The sequence below is a fragment of the Empidonax traillii genome, unplaced genomic scaffold (assembly GCF_003031625.1).
Source record: "Empidonax traillii isolate 1590-97213 ecotype Southwest subspecies unplaced genomic scaffold, ASM303162v1 scaffold1028:size206112, whole genome shotgun sequence".
Classification (NCBI taxonomy): Eukaryota; Metazoa; Chordata; class Aves; order Passeriformes; family Tyrannidae; genus Empidonax; species Empidonax traillii.
The window spans coordinates 91,965-117,061 of NW_020956221.1; the positions used below are offsets into that span (position 1 = coordinate 91,965).

The window sequence follows — 25,097 nt, forward strand, 5'->3', positions numbered from 1 at the left end:
GCAGGGATAACCAGATCTGCATAGCTTTTATTTTAAGGCCAGTTTCTGAAGCAGTAAGCATTTTTTACTCCCTCCTACTTCATTATACCATTGTACTCAGATTTCTGCCCTTTCATCCCGTGCCCATTTCAGTCATGTTCTGGGATCTGCAGCGAAACCACTACAGGAGATGGTCTGCAGCATCAGTAATGCTCTCAGACAGGCTCGGGAGCTCGGATTTCTGTGTGAGCATCCCAGTGCGAGGGGGAGACATCAGCTCGCTTTGTTCTTGGGCCCTGATTTTCATAAGCTAATGATGACTGTGGCTGTAATTATGGTCAGGCTTAAGTGGGAGAGCGAGGGAGGAAAAACAGGGAGGCGTTTCCGTGAGGCCGGTTTTCCCCCCGCCGAGCATGGAGCGGGAGGGCATCGGCTGCCTTCCCCGGCACACATCCCACCTGCCTTCCCCTGGGACACACCCCACCTTCCCTGGGCACGCACCTCACCTTCCCAGGAAAGGAGGGATGTGCCAGTCCTGGAGGGCTGGGATAGAGCAGAAATGGGAGGGTGGGAGTGCAGCACGAGCACCCACCAGTTCGAGTCCCTTCCAGGGACCACCTGAGAGTGGATTAACCCGCTCCAGATGAACTTCCTGGATCACTGGCACTAAGACATGCTCCCAGTTCTCCTTGGCTCACTGCTGAGCAGGACCCTTCAGTGGAGGTTTTGTCCCTCTGATGTTGCACAATCATTGCCCTGTGGCTGATCATTTGCTTTATAGTTGGACTGAGTACTGCAAAGAGTGCTGCTTTTAAAGGGGATGGGGCACCCTGGCTGGAATAGTCAGTAAGTTTACCAGTGCCAGTATAGGTATAGGTATAAAGGCAAAATCTTTAATTATGCAGTGAATATAGAATCCCAGAATCACACAGTGGGTTGGAAGGGACCTTAAAGATCTTCTAGTTGCAGCCCTCCTGCATATATGCCTGTTCAGCTACACAGTGTGCACTGTTGTGTAAACATTTTTTAAACATTCTTTGATCATTACTTAATGCAATTAAGTATTGTGAATCTTATGGCACCTAAAAAGAATCCCACTTTTTTTCTTTTTTTTTCCTGTTTTCAAAATGAAAAGGGTTTGTAAAATTTTAAGTTCCCTGTGGCTCTAAAGACATGTCTTCTGAAATTGGAGGAAATCTTCTCCAATGTTTGGAAACAGAACAGAAATGCTTTCCAACAAAGTGACAAAACACTGTATTTCCAACCAGATGCCACTACAACTAAATGCGTTATGAGCATTCTGTTGGGAAGTGAGAGGATTTATCAGCATGCATTAAAAAAATTTCAACCAGCAATAATGAACATTGATATGAACTAAACAGAATGAGGTTTAGGCAAGCTTGCAATACTGTTTTCCTGCAGTATCAACATGCAAATGTCTGTACACACAGGTTCTCGAAGAGAGGATGAAACTGGAGTGCAAGTGTCACGGAGTTTCAGGCTCCTGTACAACCAAGACCTGCTGGACAACACTTCCTAAATTCAGAGAGATTGGATATATTTTAAAAGAGAAATACAACGCTGCAGTGCAGGTGGAGGTGGTACGAGCCAGTAGACTAAGACAGCCAACCTTTCTGAAGATCAAGCAGATTAAGAGCTACCAGAAACCCATGGAAACGGATTTAGTGTACATTGAAAAGTCACCCAACTACTGTGAGGAAGACGCTTCCACAGGGAGCGTCGGGACCCAGGGCCGGCTCTGCAACCGCACGTCTCCCAACGCGGACGGGTGCGACATGATGTGCTGCGGGCGGGGGTACAACACACACCAGTACACCAAGGTGTGGCAGTGTAACTGCAAATTCCACTGGTGCTGCTTTGTGAAGTGCAACACGTGCAGCGAGCGGACAGAGGTGTTCACCTGCAAATAACGGCCCCGCGCGAGCCACGCAGCGAACCCCGCGAGCCTCGAGAGGGGAGCACAACACACCCCAGCATCCTTTGCACATCTCACCCTGGGGACAGAACCCCAGCCAACACACAACCACTCCCTCCCCACTACTACCCACACCTCTAAGGATGGTGCATTTTGGCTGGCTGGCTGTTGTAACTGCTTTGGAAACAAGGGCAACAGGATTAAGGTGATGTTGACAACCACATGAAACTTTCTCTCTCTTTTCTTTTTTTTTTTTTTTTTTTTTTTTTTTTTTTTTTTTTTTTTTTTTTTTTTTTTTTTTTTTTTTTTTTTTTTTTTTTTTTTTTTTTTTTTTTTTTTTTTTTTTTTTTTTTTTTTTTTTTTTTTTTTTTTTTTTTTTTTTTTTTTTTTTTTTTAAGCTACAATCTGGGTGTTGTAGAATTCTCTTAGTGTTTTAAGTTATACATATCAGAGAAGCTGATTGCATTGCAGCTCCCATGACATTTAAAAGAAAAAGACACTTTTTCCTATTTTACAGCAACTAAACTGTCGAGCCCTGTGCAAACAAAGACTTTTTTTTTTTTTTTTTTAAGAAAATGAAATCTTCACTGACTAGAATGCAGCAGTCTTGCTGCAAAAACCTAAATCCTAAGAAAGCAGGTAGAGAGAAAAAACAACTGGTAGGGAGCAAAACCTGTGGCAGAAACACTCCACTATCAGTTTGGAAAAAAAAGCAACAAATGTTCACAAAATTACATCAGCTGCCAGTGACACTGGAACTCTTTGAATGAACATTAAAAATAATTATTTATGTTTTTAATAGTATCAAAAAATTCTAAGCACTAACGGGTAGCTATGTCTTAATTCTGTACTAAATGTAAACTTATTGGAACTCTGATTTTATGACTTTTGTATTTGGTTCTCCCTAAGTTCTTCAATGCTACTGATCTGCTGTCACTCCACTATTAGAGTTCAATTACTGTAGGCCTTAAGCAATTACCAGAACTGAGCAAAAGCATCATATGAAACTGTGGTTACAAATGTTTGATAAAGACTTTTCCCACTTGCCTCCTGAATAAGAATGACTTTTTTTAGACTCAGGCCTGAGGTGTGGAGAGCCTGCTCTCGGCTCCTCGTAGGGAGTTTCAGGATATAAAGACATGCTTGGACAAATATCAGAGGGTTTGCTTTGCTGTCAAATGCACTGGCAGGATCTTCCATCGCGCTTTGCCTGTAATGGTTGAAAGTTAATATTCCACGAGTTTTAAGCGACTTAACGCTCAGTATGCACTCAGAAGTTAATAAAAGTATGGCAGCTGAGCTCTAGGTTGCTGCAACCTAGACCTGTGGTGGCTTCATGAGCATAAGACAGCTAAAATTTGGGTTAGTCTGTGTCACCATTATTCTAAGGTTGGCAACACCGTGCCCCTGGTAAATCCATGAATGTTAAGAAAGAAGCTTACTTCTTACAGAGCACTCCTCCTAACTCACACACCTTTTCCCTACGAGAGATTTTTAAAAACTCCTCAGATATTTTACTACTGTAAAATCTAGTGTTTTTAACCCCAAGAGCCAGATATGGCCACTTGTAACACAGCCCATTTTAAAACGTAAATGTTTGCTTGTCCCAGGGGTCCTGAACTGATTTTCTGAAAACTTGGATTAAAAGTTTCCTTACCTCCGCACATCTGCCTCTCTAGCATTTGCTTCATTCTATCACTTTTATTGAGAGGCTGCACAGCCATGAGCCCTCCCCACCTGGCATGGAAGCACTTGCCATTCCTCGCGGTGCTCCTGGGACCAGGGGCTGGTGGATCTACTGCTCCACCTGCTCCCATGCTGGATTTGAGAATGAGCCGGAATTGCCTCTGGAATTTGTGGACCTGTATTATCAAAAGTAACCTATGACTTGGGGATCTTCATTCGAACACTCGTGAGGACCTGCCTTTGTGACCCCAAGCACTTTTACCCTCTGGAAATCAGACCCCTTGAATGAGTCTCCCATGGAGCAATATCAAACTGCTCTCTTTTTTTGATGTTACTGTTGGTTTCTAAATACCAGCCTTGGCATGAACAAGTGCAACTTCACAGAAGTCAGAAAGGGCCCCCAACATACTAGAGTCACCCCATGTAATTTAAAGTCCCTTTGATCCATGGGTATTGTTGTTGAATCCTAGTGATATACTGTACTTTCACTACATTCTTGACAGGAAGCAAATAAAGCTCCCAAACACAGTAATGCACAGTCTTATGGTACTAGATACTGTAAATATATTAGAATAGTATTTGTTAAGTACAGTTGAGGAATCCAATTAAGTTATATTATTGTATATCGTTTAAATGTCTATAGAGTATTTTAAATTATTGCAAACTACACTGCGTTAAAAAAAAAAGAAAGAAAAGGTTATATATTATAACACCAACCACTCTGAAAAGTGGACCAAAGTGACACTTTCTCTCTTCTATCCATGCCCCGATTTCAAATATCTCTGTCTGCTATTTTAAGACCACTGTAAGTCCTATGATTGGGTTAGCAGCCTAGAATATAAAGTTTCAAAGCATCCTATGGAGGCTTGGGGATGCAGCATTCCCAAAGGTGCTGTTGGCACAAAGCAGGGATGACCATGGGAATGCTTGGACTTTGAAATATGCCCCAAGGAGAAGCAGTTTTGGTCAGAAAACACCATAACCACTAATGTACCCCAAATGTGACCTTTTAACAAAGGTGTCTGAACAGAATTGAGTTACACGCAACTTTTATTTTGAAAAATGTAGTTTGACGTCAAAGAGCTGTGACAAGAGAGGTTGGAATGTGACCAGCAACACGTGGTTTAACCATACCTTAGCCATGACAAAACTCAAAATACTGTATGTTATTAAAGAACTTGAGAGCAAAGATCAATTTGTTTACTATGTTAATGTTTTATGGCAAGCAGAAAACAAAAGATGAAATGTGTTTCCATTAAAACTTAATTTTTTTCCCCTTCTAGTTCCTTTTCTTTTTGTTTGTTATTTGTGTAGGAAAAAACAAAAGGCAACAAGGCCTTGTGCAAAGGCCATTTGTGTACAGGCTTCTCCGGATGAGGAATGACAGGCACAGTCCAAGTCCAAAGCAGTTTTTGTGTTTTGTGACAAACAGTAATGAATGTGCCTGTGTGTGGTATCACAGTCCAAAGCCAGCTACCTACACCAGTGTACAGAGGAACTGGCACAAGCACCAATGTGACCACCACAGACTTTAGTTGGCTGCGGCGAGAAGAAGATACATTTTTTTGTGAAAGAAAATAAATGAGTTCTGATAGAAATGTGGCCTCCAGCTCCAAAATGGTTCTTGACCATGAACCTCACATAACAGAATAGCAAGCAGAGAGGAATAAGAATTGCAGAGAAGAGGCTTGAAGGCCCTGGTTGAGGCACTTACACATGCTCTGGATTATTCAAGAAAGTTATGGGCACACCTGAAAGATTTCACAGCATTTACCTTGGTCAGAATAGTAGCAACCTCCTTGATACTGAGAATAGCGTCTTCCTATACAAAATCTGAAGAAAATGTACAACATTTGCTGTATTTACCCCTCAGGGGAGATATCCAGATATAGATAGAGGTATAGCCAAATTCTACATGAACTAAGTCCAAAATAACTTCATTAAAATGAACTGAGTTGGCCTGGGTTTATAGCAGCATAACTATGCACAGCATTTTACCCACAGATGCCAAAGAAAACACTGCACCTTCTTTCTAATTACATCATGGGAAACTTGTTAATAGAGCTGCAGGAAGTTTTTATAGCACATGGTAATATTACATTCGTTTCTACAATGACATCTGGAAAGTACACGAAACCCATCAAAAGATTTGCAAATCTTTTAACAAATCTAAAGCATGTTGTCAGTAGGTCCCCTAAAGTTTTAATCATATTTCCACGGGTTTCTTTCTTAATTTAAGGTTAAGCCCCCGAAGTGATGCTGAAGGTAACAAATCAGGACCTTCCCTTGTAGCAGCTTTCCCATGCAAATAGCTCAGTGTGCCTTTCACTGTGGAAGGCACAGTTGGTGTTCAGCAGAAAACACTTTCTGTAAAGCTACAGATCATTTGCATTCACAGCGATTTTCATAACTGGACAGTGACTGCACGTTTCCTTCCCAACCCCTGAGCCCTTTGTTGCAGTGACAGTTCCCACAGCGAGGGCGCTGCAGTGAGTGGTGCGGGGAAGGCCCAACATTCTTCTCTCGAGCGACAGCCACAGGAGATGTGGGATGTACACAACGAAAACCGTGCTTAAGGGGAGAGGCATCAAAGTTGGAAAGGCACGGAAAGTCGTAAGCGATTTCAGTTTGGGATACTGAGATTGTAAGAAACCTCCTGCGTGCAAAACAAACTGCACTGTAGCTGACCTTCACCCTCAAACTCATTTCCCCTCGATTCCAAAGTCCCCATCTGCATCCCTGCACATCCAGACTGGAACAAGCACAGCCAAAAGCTGGCGAGTATTTTCTTTTTGGAGTTTTACCCGCTATTAGGAAATTGTAGGGGATCGTTTTCTGACAGGGGACCTGCATTTATAAATTTAAAATTTGCATCTAATTTTTAAAATGAAGATTTAGGGGTTCCTCCCCGCGCATTCCTGCAGCAGATATATATGTGCTTTAAGAGATTTGTTTGGTGAAGAATAAAGATGGCAGTTTTCCCATAATACATGGTGGTTGTGTTCCACAGAGCACTGAGACAGAGGGAATAACGCTGCTGTAAACTCAAAACCTGGCTCCTGCTGTTTTTATTGAAAGCAATACATTAAATACTATCTATTTGGAGACCCCAGCGTGAGCCTAATTCAATCGTCCTTTTCATAAGTTAATGCTATGAAAGGCCAAAAAACCTGAAACACTAAAGTTTGCTTTGTTCCCAGGTCCTCCTGTTCTTGATGCAAACAGATCATAAGATCAATAAAAAACAACAGCTTAATGACACTTAAACTTGTGCCTAGTATTAAAACTGATTAAGAAATTTGTTTCATAGGTGATCCCAAACAATTGGCATCCACAGCAGACACTGTAAACGTTTGCATGGAAAGCCAGCTGTATGATTTGCCTCTGCCTTCATTTGCCCAGCAATTTAAGGGGAAACCCTGCATTTAGATCCCATACAACTAAAAGGAATTCCCAAGGAGATTACAAGATTTTGATCTTATTGTTTAATTCCTGTGGTTGAGAATGAAAAGGAGCATTCCCTCAATCTTTGGGTAAAGGGAAACCCAAAGGCATTTTGAAGACTATTCACACCACTCAGCTTAAAAGATGGGCTAAGGGAACTGAGAGCCTCTCTGGAGGCCCTCTACAATAGGGGGAACAAACTTGCTCCAGGGGAGGCCTTAGTTCAGCTCGGACAGACCTGCTCCTTCTCAACTGGAGAAGAACTCCAGGGAGACATGCTGGATAATTTGTCTGCTGAAATTTAGCACGAGAATTGGTGTTGTGTGAATGAACTTTCATTTCCCCTCTACCATTTGCCTCAGCTGCTCTTGGGCATTAATTACATTTTCCTTGGGCTTTTTTAACTGCAAGCATTATTATTTTATGTGTTGTGGAACAGATGTTCTATTATGTCAGTGATATTGGCTTTGCTTTTCCTCTTTACTGCCACCCTGTTCTTGTCTCCTCCAACCAATCTCTGACTCCTGATTTTACGCATGGAATATTTCCCTGCAGAAATGATTTCAAAGAGAATTGTAAAAGCCAGACAATTATCCAGTGATTTGACTGGAGCAGTTTTCCACACAGTCGATTACTTATGATTTTGAATTCCTCTGAACGCATGTGCTGTGCACAGATCTCTAATCCAAGGGGTGAACCTTTAGTAGTATTGTGATACCGGTTGTGAAGGATCCCAGTGGGTGTCCGACAATGGGTGTCCAACCCTCTCCCGGTTCTTTCACCAGAGTGCATCCAGGTTGCTGTTCTGGAGCACAGCAGGCACATCCCAATCACCTGCAAGGACTGCACTGTGCCACTGAAGCCGAGTTCAGCCTCCAGGATAGGCTTGTTCAAGAGGCAGTGGAATTTAACCATCATGCATTTCCATAGCACTCAATGTCACACAGAACGTGGGTACTTGTCTCAGCACCTTCTGAGGTACGTAAAACATTCTTTAAAGACACAGGAATATATACATAACAGGAGGGTCAGGTTGGATCTCAGGAAAGGGTCCTTACCCCAGAGGGTGGTTGGTGCTGAACAGGCTCCCCAGGGCAGTGGGCACAGCACCAAGGCTGCCAGAGCTCAAGGAGGGTTTGGACAACACCCTCAGGGACAGAGTGGGAGTGTTGGGGCTGGGCAGGGCCAGGAGATGGACTTGGATGATCCTTCTGGGTCTCTTTCAGCTCAGGATATTCTGTGATGCTATAATTCTATGATATTTAAAAGAATTAGCATACCCAGAGAGGAAAAAATGCACTCCTCAAATTGCATACTGTATCCTAGAAAAAAAGCCTCAAATGCACACACATCATATATGTATTTCCATGCACATGTACAAATATATGTAAACACAAAGCATTACATAAATGTATGTGTGTGCATATCTGAAAAATACTCTACTGCAGATATTAAGAGGAATTTCTGTAAACTCCTTCCTCAATCTTCCCTTTTCAAGGCAAGTGGATTTTGTGCCTTTCTTTCTGCATTTTCTTCCAGATATCTGTGTCATCAGTACCACAATAACACATCATAAGACTTCCTTCTTTTATTTGTAGTGGGTTTTTTATTCTTTGTTGGTCTCAAAAAAAAGCCAGAAGTAGCAGGGGTGTTGGGTCTAGATGATCTTTAATGACCCTTCCAACCCAAACCATTCTGTGATTCTAAGATTTTGCAGTTGCAGAAAGAGGGGATGTGTGAAACCTCTGTCCCCTTCACCTAGGAACAGAGGGCAGCCTATTTTAGTTCTAAATCCCTTGCCAAAGGCCGAGCAGGAGCCCACAGTAAGGGCAGCAGCTCAGATGTCCTGGTTTTGGTCGGGTACCCGGTGCGGTTCCTGCAGCACACGGAGCGACAGCTGTGATGGATACACGTTTATTGGCAAGCGCCTCACAGCCCTGCTTCCTTATCTTCCTCTTTAAGAGATAAGCTACTTAATATTTGCCCCTGGCTGATACCAACAAATGTGTCATGATATGACTGGCTGTGCACCCGTGGTAACCTTTTGAGCAGACGCAGGCGCTTCCAGCCAGAGAACCATCAGCGGAATGCCCTGCGAGTACCTTTACAGTAATGACTCACAGAAATGCTTTCTGTTCTCAAGAGGCCACGAGCAATGCAGCAGGACAGGTTTGTCCACCCACTGCATTTTGTTCCAGCAGTTCTGGCACAGAGCTGAATCTGGGATCAAATAGTCTTAGGAAGCCAACATGCCAAGCTTGAAGAGTAGGCTAATGTAAATATATAATGGCGTGGGAAAAAGGCTTTTGTTTGTTAATAAGAGGTGATACAGAATATCTGTTGTTCAGGACAAGCAACCGCAGAGTTGTTGGATTGCATTCAACAGTGCCCACTTGTCTTTTTTTCAGGGCAGGAGTTGCTTTCCTCTGTGCGTGTGTGCACACGCACTTGGCAAGGATTTCACTGAGGCAGTGCCTTAACAAACTCTTCGTTCCATGAAAAAAAAAAGGGGGGGAAAGAGGTATTTTGTGGGAATCTAAGCAAGAAGTACCTGGAGATGGGTCGCAGCAGCATGGTAAGAAAATATGTGCTTTGGAAATTTCAGCTGACTACCTAATCCAAACCACTCCTGGAGGAAGGGGGAGGAATGAGGAAGTCAGTTTGCGGTTACCACTTCTCTGGCTGTGATCTCCAGTACATAATTATTACAAAGCTACAGTTCAGCCAGCTTTTGACAAATGAACTACCAAGAGGTTTCTCTGCATGTTTTCTATTCAAGTGTGTTTAGTCATAAATACTTGGTTCTAATGGTATTTTCTTAGTCAAACAGAGCCACTCCTAAGCATTAATATTCTTGGTATAAGACTGTTCTTTTTTTCTGGTTGAAGGTCTTTTTACAGAAGTTGAACATTCTGGACTTTTTTCAGCCACACTAATTTCAGGTAATTACACCCCTAGCACTCTACATCTCCAAACCCTTTGCAACAGTTCATATACTCTGTGCTGGGAGGTTTCCATGAAAGAGAAATAATCCCTGTGATATCCAGTGAAGTTATCAAATTACTTTTATAAAGGGAAAAAAATTGTAGCAGGACACTGACATCAGGTCAGACCACCACATTTCCTTGTTCCCAAGGACCTTATTCAAATTCAGCTTCTGTAGTCTTCAGGATAATAAAACAGAAACTCCTGAGTTTATAATGCTCCCCTTAACTTGTCCAGAGGTATCCCCATTTTAGAGGGATATAAATCTCTCTCTCTCTCTATTTATATATATAAATATCAATTTTATTTACTTATATCTGTAAGTATCAAAGACCTAGAGGAGGAAGCAATGAGCCATGAACAGTCCCTGATGGTCCTGCTGTATGCTTTGGCTGTATTTGATAACTTAATATTAAAATAATAATGTAAGTGTGAAAGAGGTCTATTTTTAATCAGTGCATATTTTTCAAATCTTATTACTTTTGAAGGCAGAGGTAGCACTCTTTTTCATTTTTTGCACTTTTACAAGCAGATAATAAGAGGTACTACAGCCCTTTGGAGGCTTAATTTCCTCAAGTGGAAATTAAGATTTACTAAATCAAATACCCTCTACTAGTATTTGAACCATTTGTTTGGTTTTTGATTCTGGGTGAGCAAGTCATGGCTACATAAAACACGACTAGTGAAAGTACCAGCATTGTCAATTTTTGTTTTCAGGTATTCCTGAAACTCCCTCCCCATCCCTAACTACCCACCATCAAAGAGAATAAACAGAAATCAAATTTTTCAAACTCCAGCCAAATGGATGCTTTCTCGAGGGCCTGCATTTGCTTTTGCTTTAAAAACAGCCCCCTCAGTTTTGTTTAAAGCCTTTTTGCATTCCAGAGGTGCCTCTTTTCCCTAGATGGGTTCACTTGAGCTTCTTTCTCCACTTCAGCTTTTCAGTGAGCTCCACTCCCTCCCAGTGTGGTTGGTACCTGTTTTGTTGTCTCTCCTCAGGCTGAGACAGATCCAAAAGCCCTTGTAGAGGGAGTTGGCCACAGTCCCGAGCTCCTTTCTGCTGGCACTTCAGAGCAGGGAAGTGTTTGCCTGCTCCCATCATCTCCAGCTGAACGAGGAGGGAGCTGAGCTTCCCCTTCCACTGGGTGACTGCAAGGGAAGAACATCAGCTTTGAGAGCAATAAATCAGACCAAGCCCTGCTCAGCTCCCACTCTACACCCAGCAAAGCCAGACTAGAGGATGCTGGCACCTAAATGAGAGACTCCTCTAAGTCTGGTTTCAAAGGTGATTAAATCCCTCTGGGTTCTGAACATATCCTCAATTACCCATTTCTGTTTGGAAAATTTTGAGACATCTTTTGTTCAAAAGCTTGGAGTTTAGCGTAATTCCCATGTTTTACTTCCCCTCAGTAACTCAGCTATGGAAAAAAGATGTCTGCAGGGAATTCTCAGGATTAGTCTCAAAACGATAATGTAGCTCACACAGTCAACAGAAGCACAAGGAAGGAAAAAAATTGATAAAAACAGGTCCACAAAAATGAAAAAAAATGGAAACTACTGAAAAGACAGAGTCTGTGTAGAACAGAAATGTTGGCACAGATCCTACTCAGTATGGAACTGCAGCACTTAAGGGGCTGGCAAGGCTACACACTTTTATGTGTCCTGTAACACAGTCACACACTGGTGTCGGTTGGAAAAAACTCTCAAACTTTGCAAAAAAAAAAATTTCTTTGGTAAGAAAAGAGAGGTTAATCAGGGCAAAAATAAGGCAGAGTTGTGAGGCATTTCTCAAATTCGTCATAAAAACAGATTAGCAAGTGAGAAAACTTCTGAGAGTAGGCTTCCTTGTATTATTTCAATTATATATTACAAATATATATAACATATACATTTAATATATAGTATACAACTAATTATAATTATATAAATCAATTGACATATAAATTATTAACACACTAACACAAATTAATATCAATTAATAACTATTAAATTATGTACTTTAATAATATATAATGACATCTGATATTACCATATAATTATATATTATATATCTTATTACTATATAATTATGACATTGTATATTTATATGATATATATGATATGACATATTAATATGCTAGTATATATTCTATATTATTAATTATTATTAATATGCTACTATACATTCTATATTATTAATTATTATTAATTATCTGATTTCATATATTATAAATATTATTAGTTATATATTTTGATATATTTAATCTAAAAGCTTGAAAAAGAAGAGGAACAAGATACGGAAAGATTTCACAATTATCAAACTGAAATTAGTTGGCTAGTCCAAACCAGACCCTATCTTAAATCCAGGGAACTATAAATTTTTGTTCTTTCTTGGCAGGAGAACATTTCCCAGGACTCTGTGTGTGTGGGAATCAAGGAGCACACACCAGGTGTAGCAAGGCACAGACTTAGAAGGTTTTTTAACATCAATGCAGACATTTGTGAGACACAGGAATACTCATTCCAACAGCCATAGCACACGGAATTTATGGGGTTATTTTCAGTCATCTACAGCATATCCAAGTGGAAAGGGTTTGGCTTCTCTGCACCATGGGCTGGTGATATTTCTGCACCCTCTGGGGTAGAAGAGGGCTGAAGGCAAGACTTGATTTTGAGAGCTCCAGACAAACTGCTGGAAAACTTGGTGTGGTCACTGCTGCTTCTCATGGCACCAGCTCAGGACACTCGATTGCCAGTGATGGAGGAGTTATTGAGGAGCCTGAGGAATGGGAGGCACCAAGATACCAAGCACAGAGGTTCCCCAGGGACACTGCAGCCCTGTCACAATGCCAGCAGGCCTTTACTGAATCCCACATTATTTTGCCTTATTATTTGGATCATATTTGGTTTCTCGGTGCTTCCCCAAAAGCCAGCACCAAGTGTCTTTCTTTTCAAGACCAGAAACAAACCAGTGCAAAATACACGTGCTGCCATGAGAGCACGTTGTTACACACCCTCAGCACAGGCTGAGGACTCACTCCGAGGTGGATGAGGCAAACCAACAAACAACCAGCCCCAGGCAGATGACAAAGCAAATATTCCATTCCTGTCATTGTGGCTGTGCACGTGTCAGGAAACGGCAGGCACGGGGGACACGGTGCTCTCAGGGATTGCAGCCCTCGGGAGCTGCCCTGTGTCCGGCAAACTGCCACAGCCGAGGATGTGCAGAGGCACAAGCCCAGGCTGAGCACACCTCAGACCATGTTTGCACACTCAGGGCAGGGATAAAGGCAAAATTTTCCAAACTATTCGAATGTAAATAGAGGGGCGCCCAGAGCCAAGCAGCAGGGCAGTTCTGCCGGGCCGGCTGCCAGGGGACCAGTGTAATGCAGTGTATTTCATTTACCCCAGACAATGGGGCAATGGCCCGCTCGGCTGGTCCAGCGCCGTGCCCAGCACTGTCTACGTGTCTGCCCACAGGTGCCGTGCCCGCCAGCCCTCGCCCTGTGCTCACAGGCGTTTCTTCCTGCCCTTTGCCTCCCTATCCCAGCCCGCTGCTGAAGCCTGTCCCGGATCCCCAGCCCAGCAGGTAAAAGCAGAGTGTGCTGAATTGTAACCTAAATGTTTTTTACCTTCTGGGACAAAATCTCAGTGCAGTAATGATGATGGGTAGCAAAAACATTTGCTAATTCTGTGAGGTTTTCTTTCCAGTATTTCTTTTCCATTATTAAGTGTACACATTACAATAAGGAAATAGATTCAGGTCATGCAGTTTTTCCTTTGGACATAAACACAGAAAAAAAATAATAACCATATGGTTCACTACACTACTCCCAAAACTTTCAGCTTTTTGTTTGCTATTCTATTGCTGTGAAATACCTAGAAGTGCATCCTGGATATTAGCATACAAAGAGTGTGCATAATTCAGTATAAACGGGGTTGTTTATAAACATCAAACATTATTTATAGTGCTCACACACACACACACACATCACCATGGAAACACAGTAATTGCTATACCATTAGGACACAATTTCTCTGTGCAGTGAGGGAGAAGGGCAATTTATCTACATCTGGGTGGTTTCACATTGCTGCTTGTGGCCACTGATCTCCCCTCTAAAGCATCTTTTGGATGTGGAATTAGTTTTGATTACTGAAGAGAAGATTAGATCAATATAAGAGTGAGATGACTTGAAAGAGAAGAGCACATGTGAAAACACTGCAATTACTGCACGGGAGTGATGTGAACTGTTCAGTGGTGGGGATTCAAAGACCAACTGAGGAATTTCCAGCCCAGCCAAAGGTCACTGTGGCCAGTGTTTCCCACTGCCGATGGTCACCATGTGCTGCTCGGCAGCCTGGATGAACAGTATTGATTGCAGATTCGAAAGGTAAAAAATTAGCAGGAAGAGACATCCTTGTTCATAGTTCTGCCAGTAAGGTCAAGGATTGAACAGGGCAGAGAAATGCTTTTCCCCTTTAAAGAGAACAGAGTATGCAGAGTGCCATTTAAAGGTACAGAAGAGCATAAGGGCAGAGTTTATAAAGGATGGCTGCATTTGCATATAGAGAGACACCAACTGGGGTTTTTGTTAATACGAGTAAGAATACAAGGCATTAAGATCATTGCTTTCTGTCTGGCACTTGAAATGGAGGCTGTGATACAAAGAAACATATTCTCGGATCTAACAGTGTTAATGGCGAGATTATCCCACCTTGGCAATAACAGCTTCCTGCTTGGTCATATCTGCCTGACAAAGGCCCTTTAAGAGAGTTAACAGAATGAGGATGGTAATTCATCACAGCATCCTCATACCAGACTGTATTAAACCATGGCTTGAACTGATCATATGTTTGAACATGAGAAAATATAATAAAATTCTCAGCTGTAATTATCATTCCTTCCAACCAAGATGTGTAAGGGTGAGCAAAGAGGATCTTGGTGCTTTTGATGCAAGGTTCACACTGAGGCTAATTTTGCAATATCACTGCAGGCAAAACTCCTAGGGATGCTAAGCTGGAATCACAACGTTTTTCCAAAAAGACTGCATATAGAAAGTCTCATTACTGCATGAATTGAGCTTATTCCCCAGCTGGATTTCTCGTGAAGTGTCCAGCATTTTGTCCCATCAAAAAGTGCTCCTGAATTCAGAACGGAAGATTCCTTTGTGCAATCTGTCCTAATAACATGAAACCAGAACGGCTTCTCTATTTCTGACAGAGGTTTTCCTCTCAGGAGGGAAAAAAAAAGTCTTTCCCCCCCTTGCAGATGTAAATTCTACAAAGTACTTCGGGAGCCTTTAGGATATAAAACCTGCTTGAGTAAACACAGGGTATAATTATCATCATCTGTCTTCTCTGTGAATCCATACATTTTATATTCCATTTAAAACAGAAAAAAGAAATCCTCAACAGGATGTCTTCCAGAGCACCAATTTAGCTAATGAGAGTGAATATCAATGACTGCTGGCTAATCAGAATGGTATTAGCATAAATTTTACTTGATGAGGACATATTTGCTGGGTGCCAGGAGCAAAACGGTACTGAGCTAGATTGTAAAATGCCGTGGATGGGTAAGTCTCATCTGGAAAGAAAACCAGTAGATCTAACAAACAACTGCATCTGAGGTTCCTGTTAAGCTAGAACTTTTGGCAACCCGTGATTTTAACCACTCGGGGCTTTTCAAACTTTTTCATTATAACAGAATGTTATCAGCTCTAACTGTGATGAATTAAACACCCTGGGGAACAGCTTGACAAGAGATTCAATTGAACTCTTTTAACCTCGTGTGGGTAGGTAGATCACTGAAGGAACTGGCTTTCTCTTTCATTTAAGTCATGCAATAGATGCACTCTGCTGCCCAACAAAAGTGTATTTTCCCTCTGTGCATTGTGTAAGGCTCTCCTGAACAATCCCTACTGCTGCTCTCCGCCTCAGAAGCAGCAATGTTACATTGCCCTCTGTCTGCCTGCCAGGAATCTCAGGCGGGAAATTCCCTGGGGCCACTCTTGTCCCGAAGGAGTTAAGTGCCAGCAGCATCCCAGTGCAGTTCTGCTCACTGCATTTCTTCCCCTTTATATAGAATCCCTATTTGACAGCCTGAGAAGTCTCCATGAACAATATGAAAGATTTTTGTCTACAGTAACATAAAGGGGTTAGAGTTCAATACTCTCACAAAATATTTAATCTTGTGAAATGCTTTTTGTAGTGTCATTCTTGTATATACCTGCTTTGAAATTCCTAACCTCAGATTCTTCTATGTAACGGAATATAGGGCACAAGTGTTCTTACCTTTGATATACTATAGGATCTAACAATATTTAACTGGTGAAGTCATTTTTGTTTCCAAACCTGTGTCTCAAATATGCTTGGGAACGTGGAAACTCACAATGCCCTTATTCATGACATCAAAATCAGTTCCATGGTAACACATTGTGATGACAAAATACACAGATTGCAAGGTCACAAGTCACACTTAAGAACAGGCAGGGGAGAAATTGTTAGTTTAATGAATAACATTAGCCAGCTCCAATAGGAATAAAAATAAAGAAAAAAAATAAAGTGCCTAAAGTAAACACCCTTAAATGCACTTCAGAACCATTTCATCTTAAGTAGTTCTTCAAAGGCAGAAGCCTTCCCCAGCTTTCACCTCTGCAGCAAAGTCCACGTGAAAAGAAAAGAGGCACCGTAAGCTAATGATGGCCCTGGCAGTGCTTTTTCTCTCCACGCACAGAGAGAATCAGCAACTGCAGGGAAGAAATGGTGGAAGAAAAGGAGTCGCGTTAATTCCAGGCTAAATCCCCCAAAGCAACTAATGATTCCCATGCTCAGCAAGGACTGGTTTTCACACACAGTGACAAGTCACTCCTGAACCTTGCATTTCCTTGGTCTACAGCCAGGTGTTTGGAATATTTCTGTCACCGAACTGTGGGACAGATCTCCTGCTGAATTTGAAGTGATGCCCCCGCTGCTTATTTACTGAACGCTGCATCACAAGGAGGCAATCCAGGTTTGTGGGGCTGTGATGTACTCAGGACACCTCTGACATAAAGGCCTTTTGCTGCAAGGACCCCAATATATGTGGGTATGAGAAATCCCTGCAACTACCTCATCACCTGGGTAGGTAAAGCCTGCAAAAGGGAAATCCCAACAGAGGAAATTCCCAGCCCAGTACCCGAACAAACGCCAGGCACCTCTAAGACTTTGCCATGGCCTTCAGATTTGCTTGAGACTTCTCAGGGCAACAACAGAAAAATTTGGAGTACTCCAAGCAAACGAACCAGAAAACCCTGTGGTTAAGGGAATGTTCTTGCATATGGCATGTCTTAGTCATTAGGTGGTTGGTCCATGAAGTCATTGTACAAAAAGTAACAAGCACACTTTTGAATGGGTTTTCCCTCCTGACTCCTACATCTAAACCTTCTTTGAAATCACAACTAGAATATGTCACATACAATCTATTTGACACAGCTGTGTCATAAAATTGGCACTCTATGTTCTGTGCTTACCACAGTCTGAAAGGTCAACAGAGAGGATAGATTTCCTTTAACCTCTTGTTTAAATAGCAACTTATTTTTATTAGAAAAGATGTTATTTTTTTTACCATATCATGGCAGACAGCCCTATCCCAATACATCCTTACATAAACAGTGACTGAATAGCCAAAAAACAAATTGCAACTTAAACTCTACAAGGAGAACCACCACAGATTACTTTTCTTTCCATATATCAGAGCAAAGGATTTGAAAGGTGGGAGCATTTCAAAATAGACCGGGGAGCCGCATCTTTGATTTTTATTTAAATGATGTAAAATCACTGGATTATTAAAAAATAATGAAGCCTGCCTTGGTAAGGCATTAACATTTTTAACATATTCCTGCGCTCTGGCAGTGAAGGGGATGGTAAAATTCCCTCTATATTTTATAAAAAGGCTTGACAGTTGCATACATACTTAACCACAGGTGGGGGGCTCTTCTTAATTTGGTGTCTATCATGTGATGCTTCATAAGCAAAGAATAGCAGGCCATGCTGCTTTATTCAATCGGGATATGCTTTTACTCTTTCTTCCTGCATGTGAAAAGCATAACAGAGAACTAGCAGAGCAGAAGTAAGATGTGTTTTGTTAGTTGTCTGAAGCCCTGGGGCCCGGAACCGGATAAGTCCTGATATTATACCCTGGATTGAGCAGAATAAATCCATTTTGTTTCCTCCAAACATTTAGCCATTAAAAAAATATGAGATAGAAAAACAGACTTTGCTGTCTGCATGCCTTCTTGTAAAGCTTGCATTGTGAAAATGTCAGAATCATTAGGTCATTGGCATATATTTTGCAAGCTAATGCTTCTACTTTAATTCTCACTGGGGACTGCATGTCTGCTTTTCCAATAAAACCCAGACTGAAGAAGGTGAAGAGAGCTTAAAATGATGCTGGTAACGGTCTGTGATGGCTGATAACACTTCAGGATATGAATAATTAGGAAACTATCAGCCAAGGTTGATACAACTACAGCTATTAAAGCACCAATCCCCACAAAAGTAATTGGGAAGTGTTAAAATTGCCTCATAAATATTTGTGGCTCTCTTTAAATGTGCACAGAGACACGACTGAATAAAGTTTTAAAATAAACACAGCACAAGAAATAAATTTAAAATGTGAAATCATGCACATAAGAGGAGAAGCACAGTGGGTTATACTTCAGAGAAGACAAGTGGATGAATTTGCTCCCGAATCACCCAAGGCAGATGCAAACAGTGGTCAGGGAAACACAAGCCCCATTCCAAAAATAGCTGCTTGTCTCTCAAAACACAGATCACTGATAAAATCTGGCGGGAGCTGAAGAAAGAGGTTAATAGGAGTAGACATAATAACACGAGGAGAAACACTCTCCACTCACAACTGGATAAATAAGTCTTGAACTTGCAGTGGTCCCTCCTGTGCCAGAACACTGACTGCCCAAATCAGCTCCTCAGCTCTTCCCAGACACATGTTTCAGTCCGTGACTGAGCACAAGAGCCCCTCTGCTCCAGAGAGAAAAGCTTCACTGACACTCCTTCTCCTGCAGGAGCTCACCCAGCTCCTGTCAACTCCTGCAGCCCTGCCAAGGGCTCCTGGTGGGGAGAGGGACAGGCTTGGCACCTCCAGGCTCTCCACCTTGGGCTTGGGGCTCCAGTGAACTCAAAATAGCCCAACAGTCAAATCCCAGCCAAACCACCGAGTGCTGCCTCGTTTTTATAGCACGGCCAGTTGAAACCATTCAAAACCACAAGTTTACTGTGATTTTGATACCAGTTTATAAATCAGCCCAGACTTATCTGAAAATTAATTTTGAGTCAGTAGGCAAGTTGGTGAACTTAAATAAAACTTCAGACAAACACAGTTTTTATTCTGAATTTCTAAACAAGGTTTTAAACTAAACAAATCCCATGCAGTTTCTGTTTTCACTGTGGACATCTCACACAGCCCTAACTAGATGCAGATTTGTGGGTCCATTTTTATACTGCAAGCTCCATAACGATCCTCCAGGATATATCCTGATTGACTCTCACAGGAACTTCATGCACTGTGACACACTGGCTTACGGTTACATTGCTCTAAAACTGGAAAATCAGCTTTGAACACTGAAAGATGCCATTTCACCTGGCATTTTTTTCAGGCTATTAGTTTAAATTATTTAAATTATTAGTTTAAATTATTAGTTTAAATTATTAGTTACTTATGAGCACTTTAATAAATCAAAACTTTCCTGTCAACTTCTATAAAGTGAAAATGCAAGACCCAAACAGATGTGGGCATATGCATAAGCATAACTCCACATCCATCAGAATGGATACACGTTGAAAAACCTGAATCCTGCTCTGATGTAGAAAACTTCTCAAGTTTTACTGATCCCTTTCTTCAACCTGGTCTTCTCTGTATTTATTTTACTTAAAAATCAGTCTGGCTCTACAACCTATTCAAACTCCATTCTGTGTTACTCCTGTGAAACTGTACAGCACTTGCATTATCCTGCACAAATAAAAGATGAGTTTAAAGGCCCTCAGTTTTTACCTGTAAGTGCCTCTCTCTTTTTCCACTGCAGAAGTGAGTAAGATAGTCAGTAAATAACTCATTAGAAATGCTAAATTGAGTTTTGCTCAATTTTGATTATGATTCACTCTTGTCCTTTGATTGAGTGTATTGTGAAAAGATGAATTCCCAAAAGTTTGATTACCGGAAGAAAATACTTTTCAGAATGTATCCCCAAAAAACCAATAAAGTATAATCTATGCACTGCAAATAACCCTGTTAAAGCAGCAGCGTCTGACAAAGAGCAGAACGTCCCCTCAAGCATCAGTACCTTCAGTGAATGTCTGTGGACTCTTCAGAGAGGAAGACAGTTCACAGAGAAATTTGAATTAACACAATTTCTCTGAAGTGCTATGGAAGGCAAGTATGTTTGCAAACATTTTCAAAAAATGGATATGTATTTTCAGAAATGGTTTTGGATATAAATTTTGGCTGAGTACTAGATCAGTGCTATATCTATTTATTCTTAACTGCTACACAAAAAGAGTCTGCCAACTATTGGCCTCAGTTATTTTCCTTTCCAGATCAAGCACAAGAGCAACTGGAACACGATTAAAGAGAAGTCCGTGTTATTGCTCCTGTGAGCACGAGGGCGATGTTTCTGTGGGTTCGAGCAAAAGAGGACACGCTGCAAGAGAAGCAGCCATCTCACAGGTGTGGAGCATTTCATTTCAGCCTGGCCTTAGATTTTTAGCTGGCTTTGTGGTGAGCCCTGTCTGTCTTTTTTTCTCACTGATTCCCTCTTTTCACAGCTTTCCTGCTCTAGGTAAGGCTCGCTGTGGCTGAAGGAGCAGCCCAACGTCACTGTGAGGCTGCTCTCTGTACTCTTCAGAAGGTCCTGGGAGTTGGGGCAGATTCCTGCCCACTGGAGAAAGGCAAACATCACACACTTCTGCAGGGAGGATGGTCCAGGTCAATCAGCCTCACATGAGTCCCTTCGCAGAGCTAATCCTCACAGAAGCCATTTCCAGACACGGGAAGGGGGTGACAGTAACTGGGAGCAATCAGCACGTATTTACCAAGGGCAAAGGACAGCGACCAACCTCTCTTCTGCCTTCTCTGCCATGTGGCAGAGGCAGTGGGGGAGGCAATGCATGTTGTATATCTTGGCTTTAGCAGAGCTTTGACACAGTCACACCCCAGGACCAAAAGCAACAGAGTGTGTGTGCCAATACTGTGAGAAATACAAGAGAGGAAAATGCTGTGGGACTCTTTTCATACGCAGCTACGAGATGTTATGGATTTTTTTAGATTTGGGTGCATAAGTTATTCTCACACCCAGAAAGTGTGTACAGGCTACTAGTCAGCTGAAGTTACCAAAACCGCTTTGAAAAAGAAAACCTATTTATAGGAAAGGAATTGATAAAAGCTTTCTTTGGTGGCACTAGAGTGAAATCAAACCATTATGGTTGGATATGAACTGCATGTGAAAGTATAACAAAATCTTGAAGAAATAACATTTATAATTGTTTTCTTATAAAACATTTTCAGGAAAAGGAATACTTACTCAAGGGGTGAAAATGCCAGATATTATGTTGTTAAGAAAGTGAATACAGTAGGAAGACAGAAGCCATTAAAAGCTCAAAAATATATTCTCAGATGTTTTTAATGGCATAGAAAAGCTATCAACGGAATACAAAATAAAGTTAACAGAATTCAATTTCCCTGTTAAAGGTGTGCCAACACATACTTAGAAGCATACTTAGATGAAAACTTAAGGAAGAAATTAGATTTATTGCTCTGAATGCAGCAGAGACTACTGCTGCGCCTTTAGAAGGAGTCCTTCATCTACCAGCCCCGGAGCATGGGAACACTCTGAAGTTTACTGATGGTATTTTACTGTGAGGAAAAAGAGTGGAACAGTATCATGGACACAGAGCTGGTGGTATAAGCTTGGAACTTAATAGACAGCAATGTAAATGGGGGAGTGAATAATTAACTTCTGTAGGAAAACCAGGACTGATTGGGGGGCCCTGCTAGGCCTTGGGGGGTTAGAGATGGTTATCAATATTTCTTTACTTACACAGAAGGAAAGTACACACACATGATAAATCTGGCTGAAAAAAATCTCTCCATTTTGGCTGCCATTATTGTTGAACTCAAAACTTTAATATGCAAAAAATGTGTGTGAGAGACACTAATCACAACAATTAGCCTAAGAACAGCTTATGAAGCAGAGGCCCTTCCTTTGATTTCTGATGGTAATTGCTGTACAAAATCATCGACCAAACCCGCTATGTGAGGCCTCGCAGCAACATTTTCACAACAATGGGAATCATCAGAGACTGTAGTTAAAGCTGCAGGAAACCCAAGTGAAGCTGGATGCCAGTGAAAATGGCCAGGAAAATGAAAAGCTTCCAGTGCTCATGGCTGCACAACCCCCCTGCTCCTCGCTGCAGAACCAGGCTGCAAACCGCTTATGCCAGTGGTGGAGAAAAGAGCTGCACAGACTGAAAAGGTTATTCTTTCAATTGCAGATGGATGATTTACAGCTGGAATAGAAACCTGGAAAAGACCCGTGTCAGCAGACACTCTGTCTGAGTTTTCAATAAGAGGTAGTACAAACACCAGAGTCTGACTTGTTCATGTAAATAGATTCAGGAAAGTTCTCTGGGTCTCAGACGGGATGGGGTCTGTCACTGCAAGACACAGCAAGGCAAAAAGGAGCCTTTGCAAAAGGTAATGCCCCAGGCAATGAGGGCTGGCTGCTGCTGAACAGAAACCTACTTCTTTCCCCAGCTTTGCAGGAGAAATTTAGGTGGCAGATGGTACTTTACTCAGAGGTTCTAGATCACTGGTGTGTAACACTGCCACTTGGACCTAATCCCTCCCTAGATTTTTCCCCTGTTTTGTGAACTTGGACCTCAGTGGAGGAAAATAACTTATAAATGTGCTTAACTTTAAAGAGGCGATTAATGCCTGAAGACATCAATAGCAGCTAAGCACATAATTACTTACGTCTAAAATAAAGATGAGATTTGTACACTCTAAGTGCATTCCTAATAGGATTTCTTAAGGGAGATTTTTAAATCTTGTTTTGCTCACCTGCAGAGAGTCTAGCACAAAGATTTCTGTAAAGGAAAAAAAAAAAACAAACCAGCAGAAATGTTTCTGTGGCAGGGATGTTTCGAAAAGAAACAAGATTTTGATTTGCTTGGAACATAGTATATTTTAACATACACTGATTTCTTCAAACATTTGCAGAATCTGTATGAGGGGGCTGTCAAGCCAGCATAATCTATCTTTTGATTTTTCAAGTGTAATATCTCTGCCTGGACTTCTGATTCAGCCACAGTAAACAAGAAAGCTTCCTCCCCTTTCTGCAAGGTCTGTTTGATGCTGTTTCTTGATCTTGAATTAGTTGTTGACTCACATCAAATGCAAATCAAGTCCTTTTACAGGATGAATCATCTCTGGCCTTGGTTAAGGGGGTAAGAAGAGATGAGAAGGGAAACAGTGCATTTCTGGACAATGCTGATGACTGAGGGCTGGTGTGACTCATGCTTAGGAGGCCACTCCGCACTTTCAAGTCAACAACTGAGGAGACTAAGAAGCAACTTCAAACGGGGCTTTCAAAGGAAGAAGAAAACAGGAACTGGGTTAAGCTCCAGAGCAATGCACACAGCCACATCCTGAAGCCCTCACTGATGCAAGATTCCCAGTGACATTACCTTTAAGGTTTCCAAGCACCGAGCTTAGAGTTCATGGTTTAACACTGACCATGAGTTAGCTGGGAGTTTCAAAGAGCCCAAAGTCCACCAGCAGAGTTTTAGAATAATTATTTTTGGTCAGATTTTGTAACAAACAGGAACAAGAGAGCTGTATGCAATTTTCCTCAAAAAAAAACCCAGTTTCCTTCTCATATACACAGCATTGTCATGAAAACTGTGGGCATTAGTGAGGTTACAAGGAAGAGGATATGGATGGGGGCATATCTGTTCGCTGAAAATGAGGTGTGGAGGACAACTCTCAAACAAGTATCCAATAAACCATTTTCGTATCCAGTCTAATTCTACTCTATGTGGAAATTAATACAGAGTTAGAAAATTGCCTGTCCATGCAGCAAAGGATGTGTTTGCTGATAAGAAGGAGAGACAGAAATAACATATTACAGAATCAGTAGGCCAGGAGTATACCCACTTTGCTGTTTACCAAAGACAGAAATAACCATTTCTTTGCAAACAGAGGTAAAAAATACTTTACACTCAGTTCACTAAAAATCGAACGAGATTTTTGGCTGTTCCCTTATGGACTGTTTTGGGGAGGTATTCTTTTTTTTTTTTTTTTCAATTAAAGATTGTTCCATGCATTACTTTCCTACCTACCACACACATTACTGCACATGAGCCCCTTTTGTGTTCAGGTACACCAGGCTTAATTGCAGAACTGAGACTGCTCTCTTTGGAGGACAAGGAATCAACATGTCTTGTGTGTAGGAGCAATACTCTGTCTTAATCCCATAATAATTTTCTAATTCCTTTCATATTCTCGTCACTGGTGCTTAAGACAAAAACTTGGCAAAAGGGCTTTAAAACAAAGTCAAGGTATTGCTGAAAAGTTTAAAAGGAGCAAGGAAGAAGAGATTTACCTGTTATGAGAGCAGCAATGAAACAAATACTTTTACTTTAAAGAGTTAGGATGACTTAGTTAAGAAAATTTTGGATTAAAGAACAAACACAATGAGGATTACTTGGGAATTATGCCACGACACAGAGATGTCCCCATTTGTTTCCTGCTCTGAGCAGACCTTCTGCCTCAGCCCAGCCTTTCTGGGACAGTTCTATGGTCATTCTGCACAGATAACACAGGCCTCAAACCACCTGCCTGACTTACAACGTTAATAAGCTTCAAACCTTCTGTCTGCCAGAAATGCTCCCGAAGGCAAGTCAGGCTCTCACAAGACATTGCTCCTTTAAACCAGCGTTAGATTTCTGTCTTGCCAGACCTTCAATAACAGCAGCTTTCAGGTCTTGGCCAGCACTGAAACAGTTTCTGTAAAATATACCACAGATAGCTTCTAAT

At 41.6% G+C, this 25,097-nt stretch overlaps 1 protein-coding gene and 1 long non-coding RNA gene across 3 annotated transcripts in view; one reads left to right on the plus strand and one right to left on the minus strand.

The window, feature by feature from the left end:
* LOC114068280 (protein Wnt-7b) overlaps positions 1 to 2,149 on the plus strand; it is a 75,150-nt gene extending 73,001 nt beyond the window's left edge. The window contains exon 4 of the mRNA XM_027904255.1: positions 1,431 to 2,149. Within this exon, the coding sequence (XP_027760056.1) occupies positions 1,431 to 1,910 (480 nt within the window). The 3' untranslated portion in view covers positions 1,911 to 2,149. The remainder of the gene's footprint in view (positions 1 to 1,430) is intronic.
* LOC114068282 overlaps positions 1 to 25,097 on the minus strand; it is a 74,979-nt gene that overhangs the window by 19,049 nt on the left and 30,833 nt on the right. The window contains exons 1-2 of one of the 2 annotated variants that reach the window (XR_003573548.1): positions 16,301 to 16,386; positions 11,008 to 11,179 (exon numbers count right to left, since the gene is read on the minus strand). This is a non-coding gene — a long non-coding RNA (uncharacterized LOC114068282). Of the gene's footprint in view, positions 1 to 11,007; positions 11,180 to 16,300; positions 16,387 to 25,097 lie in introns of those variants that run through there. The other variant, XR_003573547.1, reaches the window with a different exon arrangement.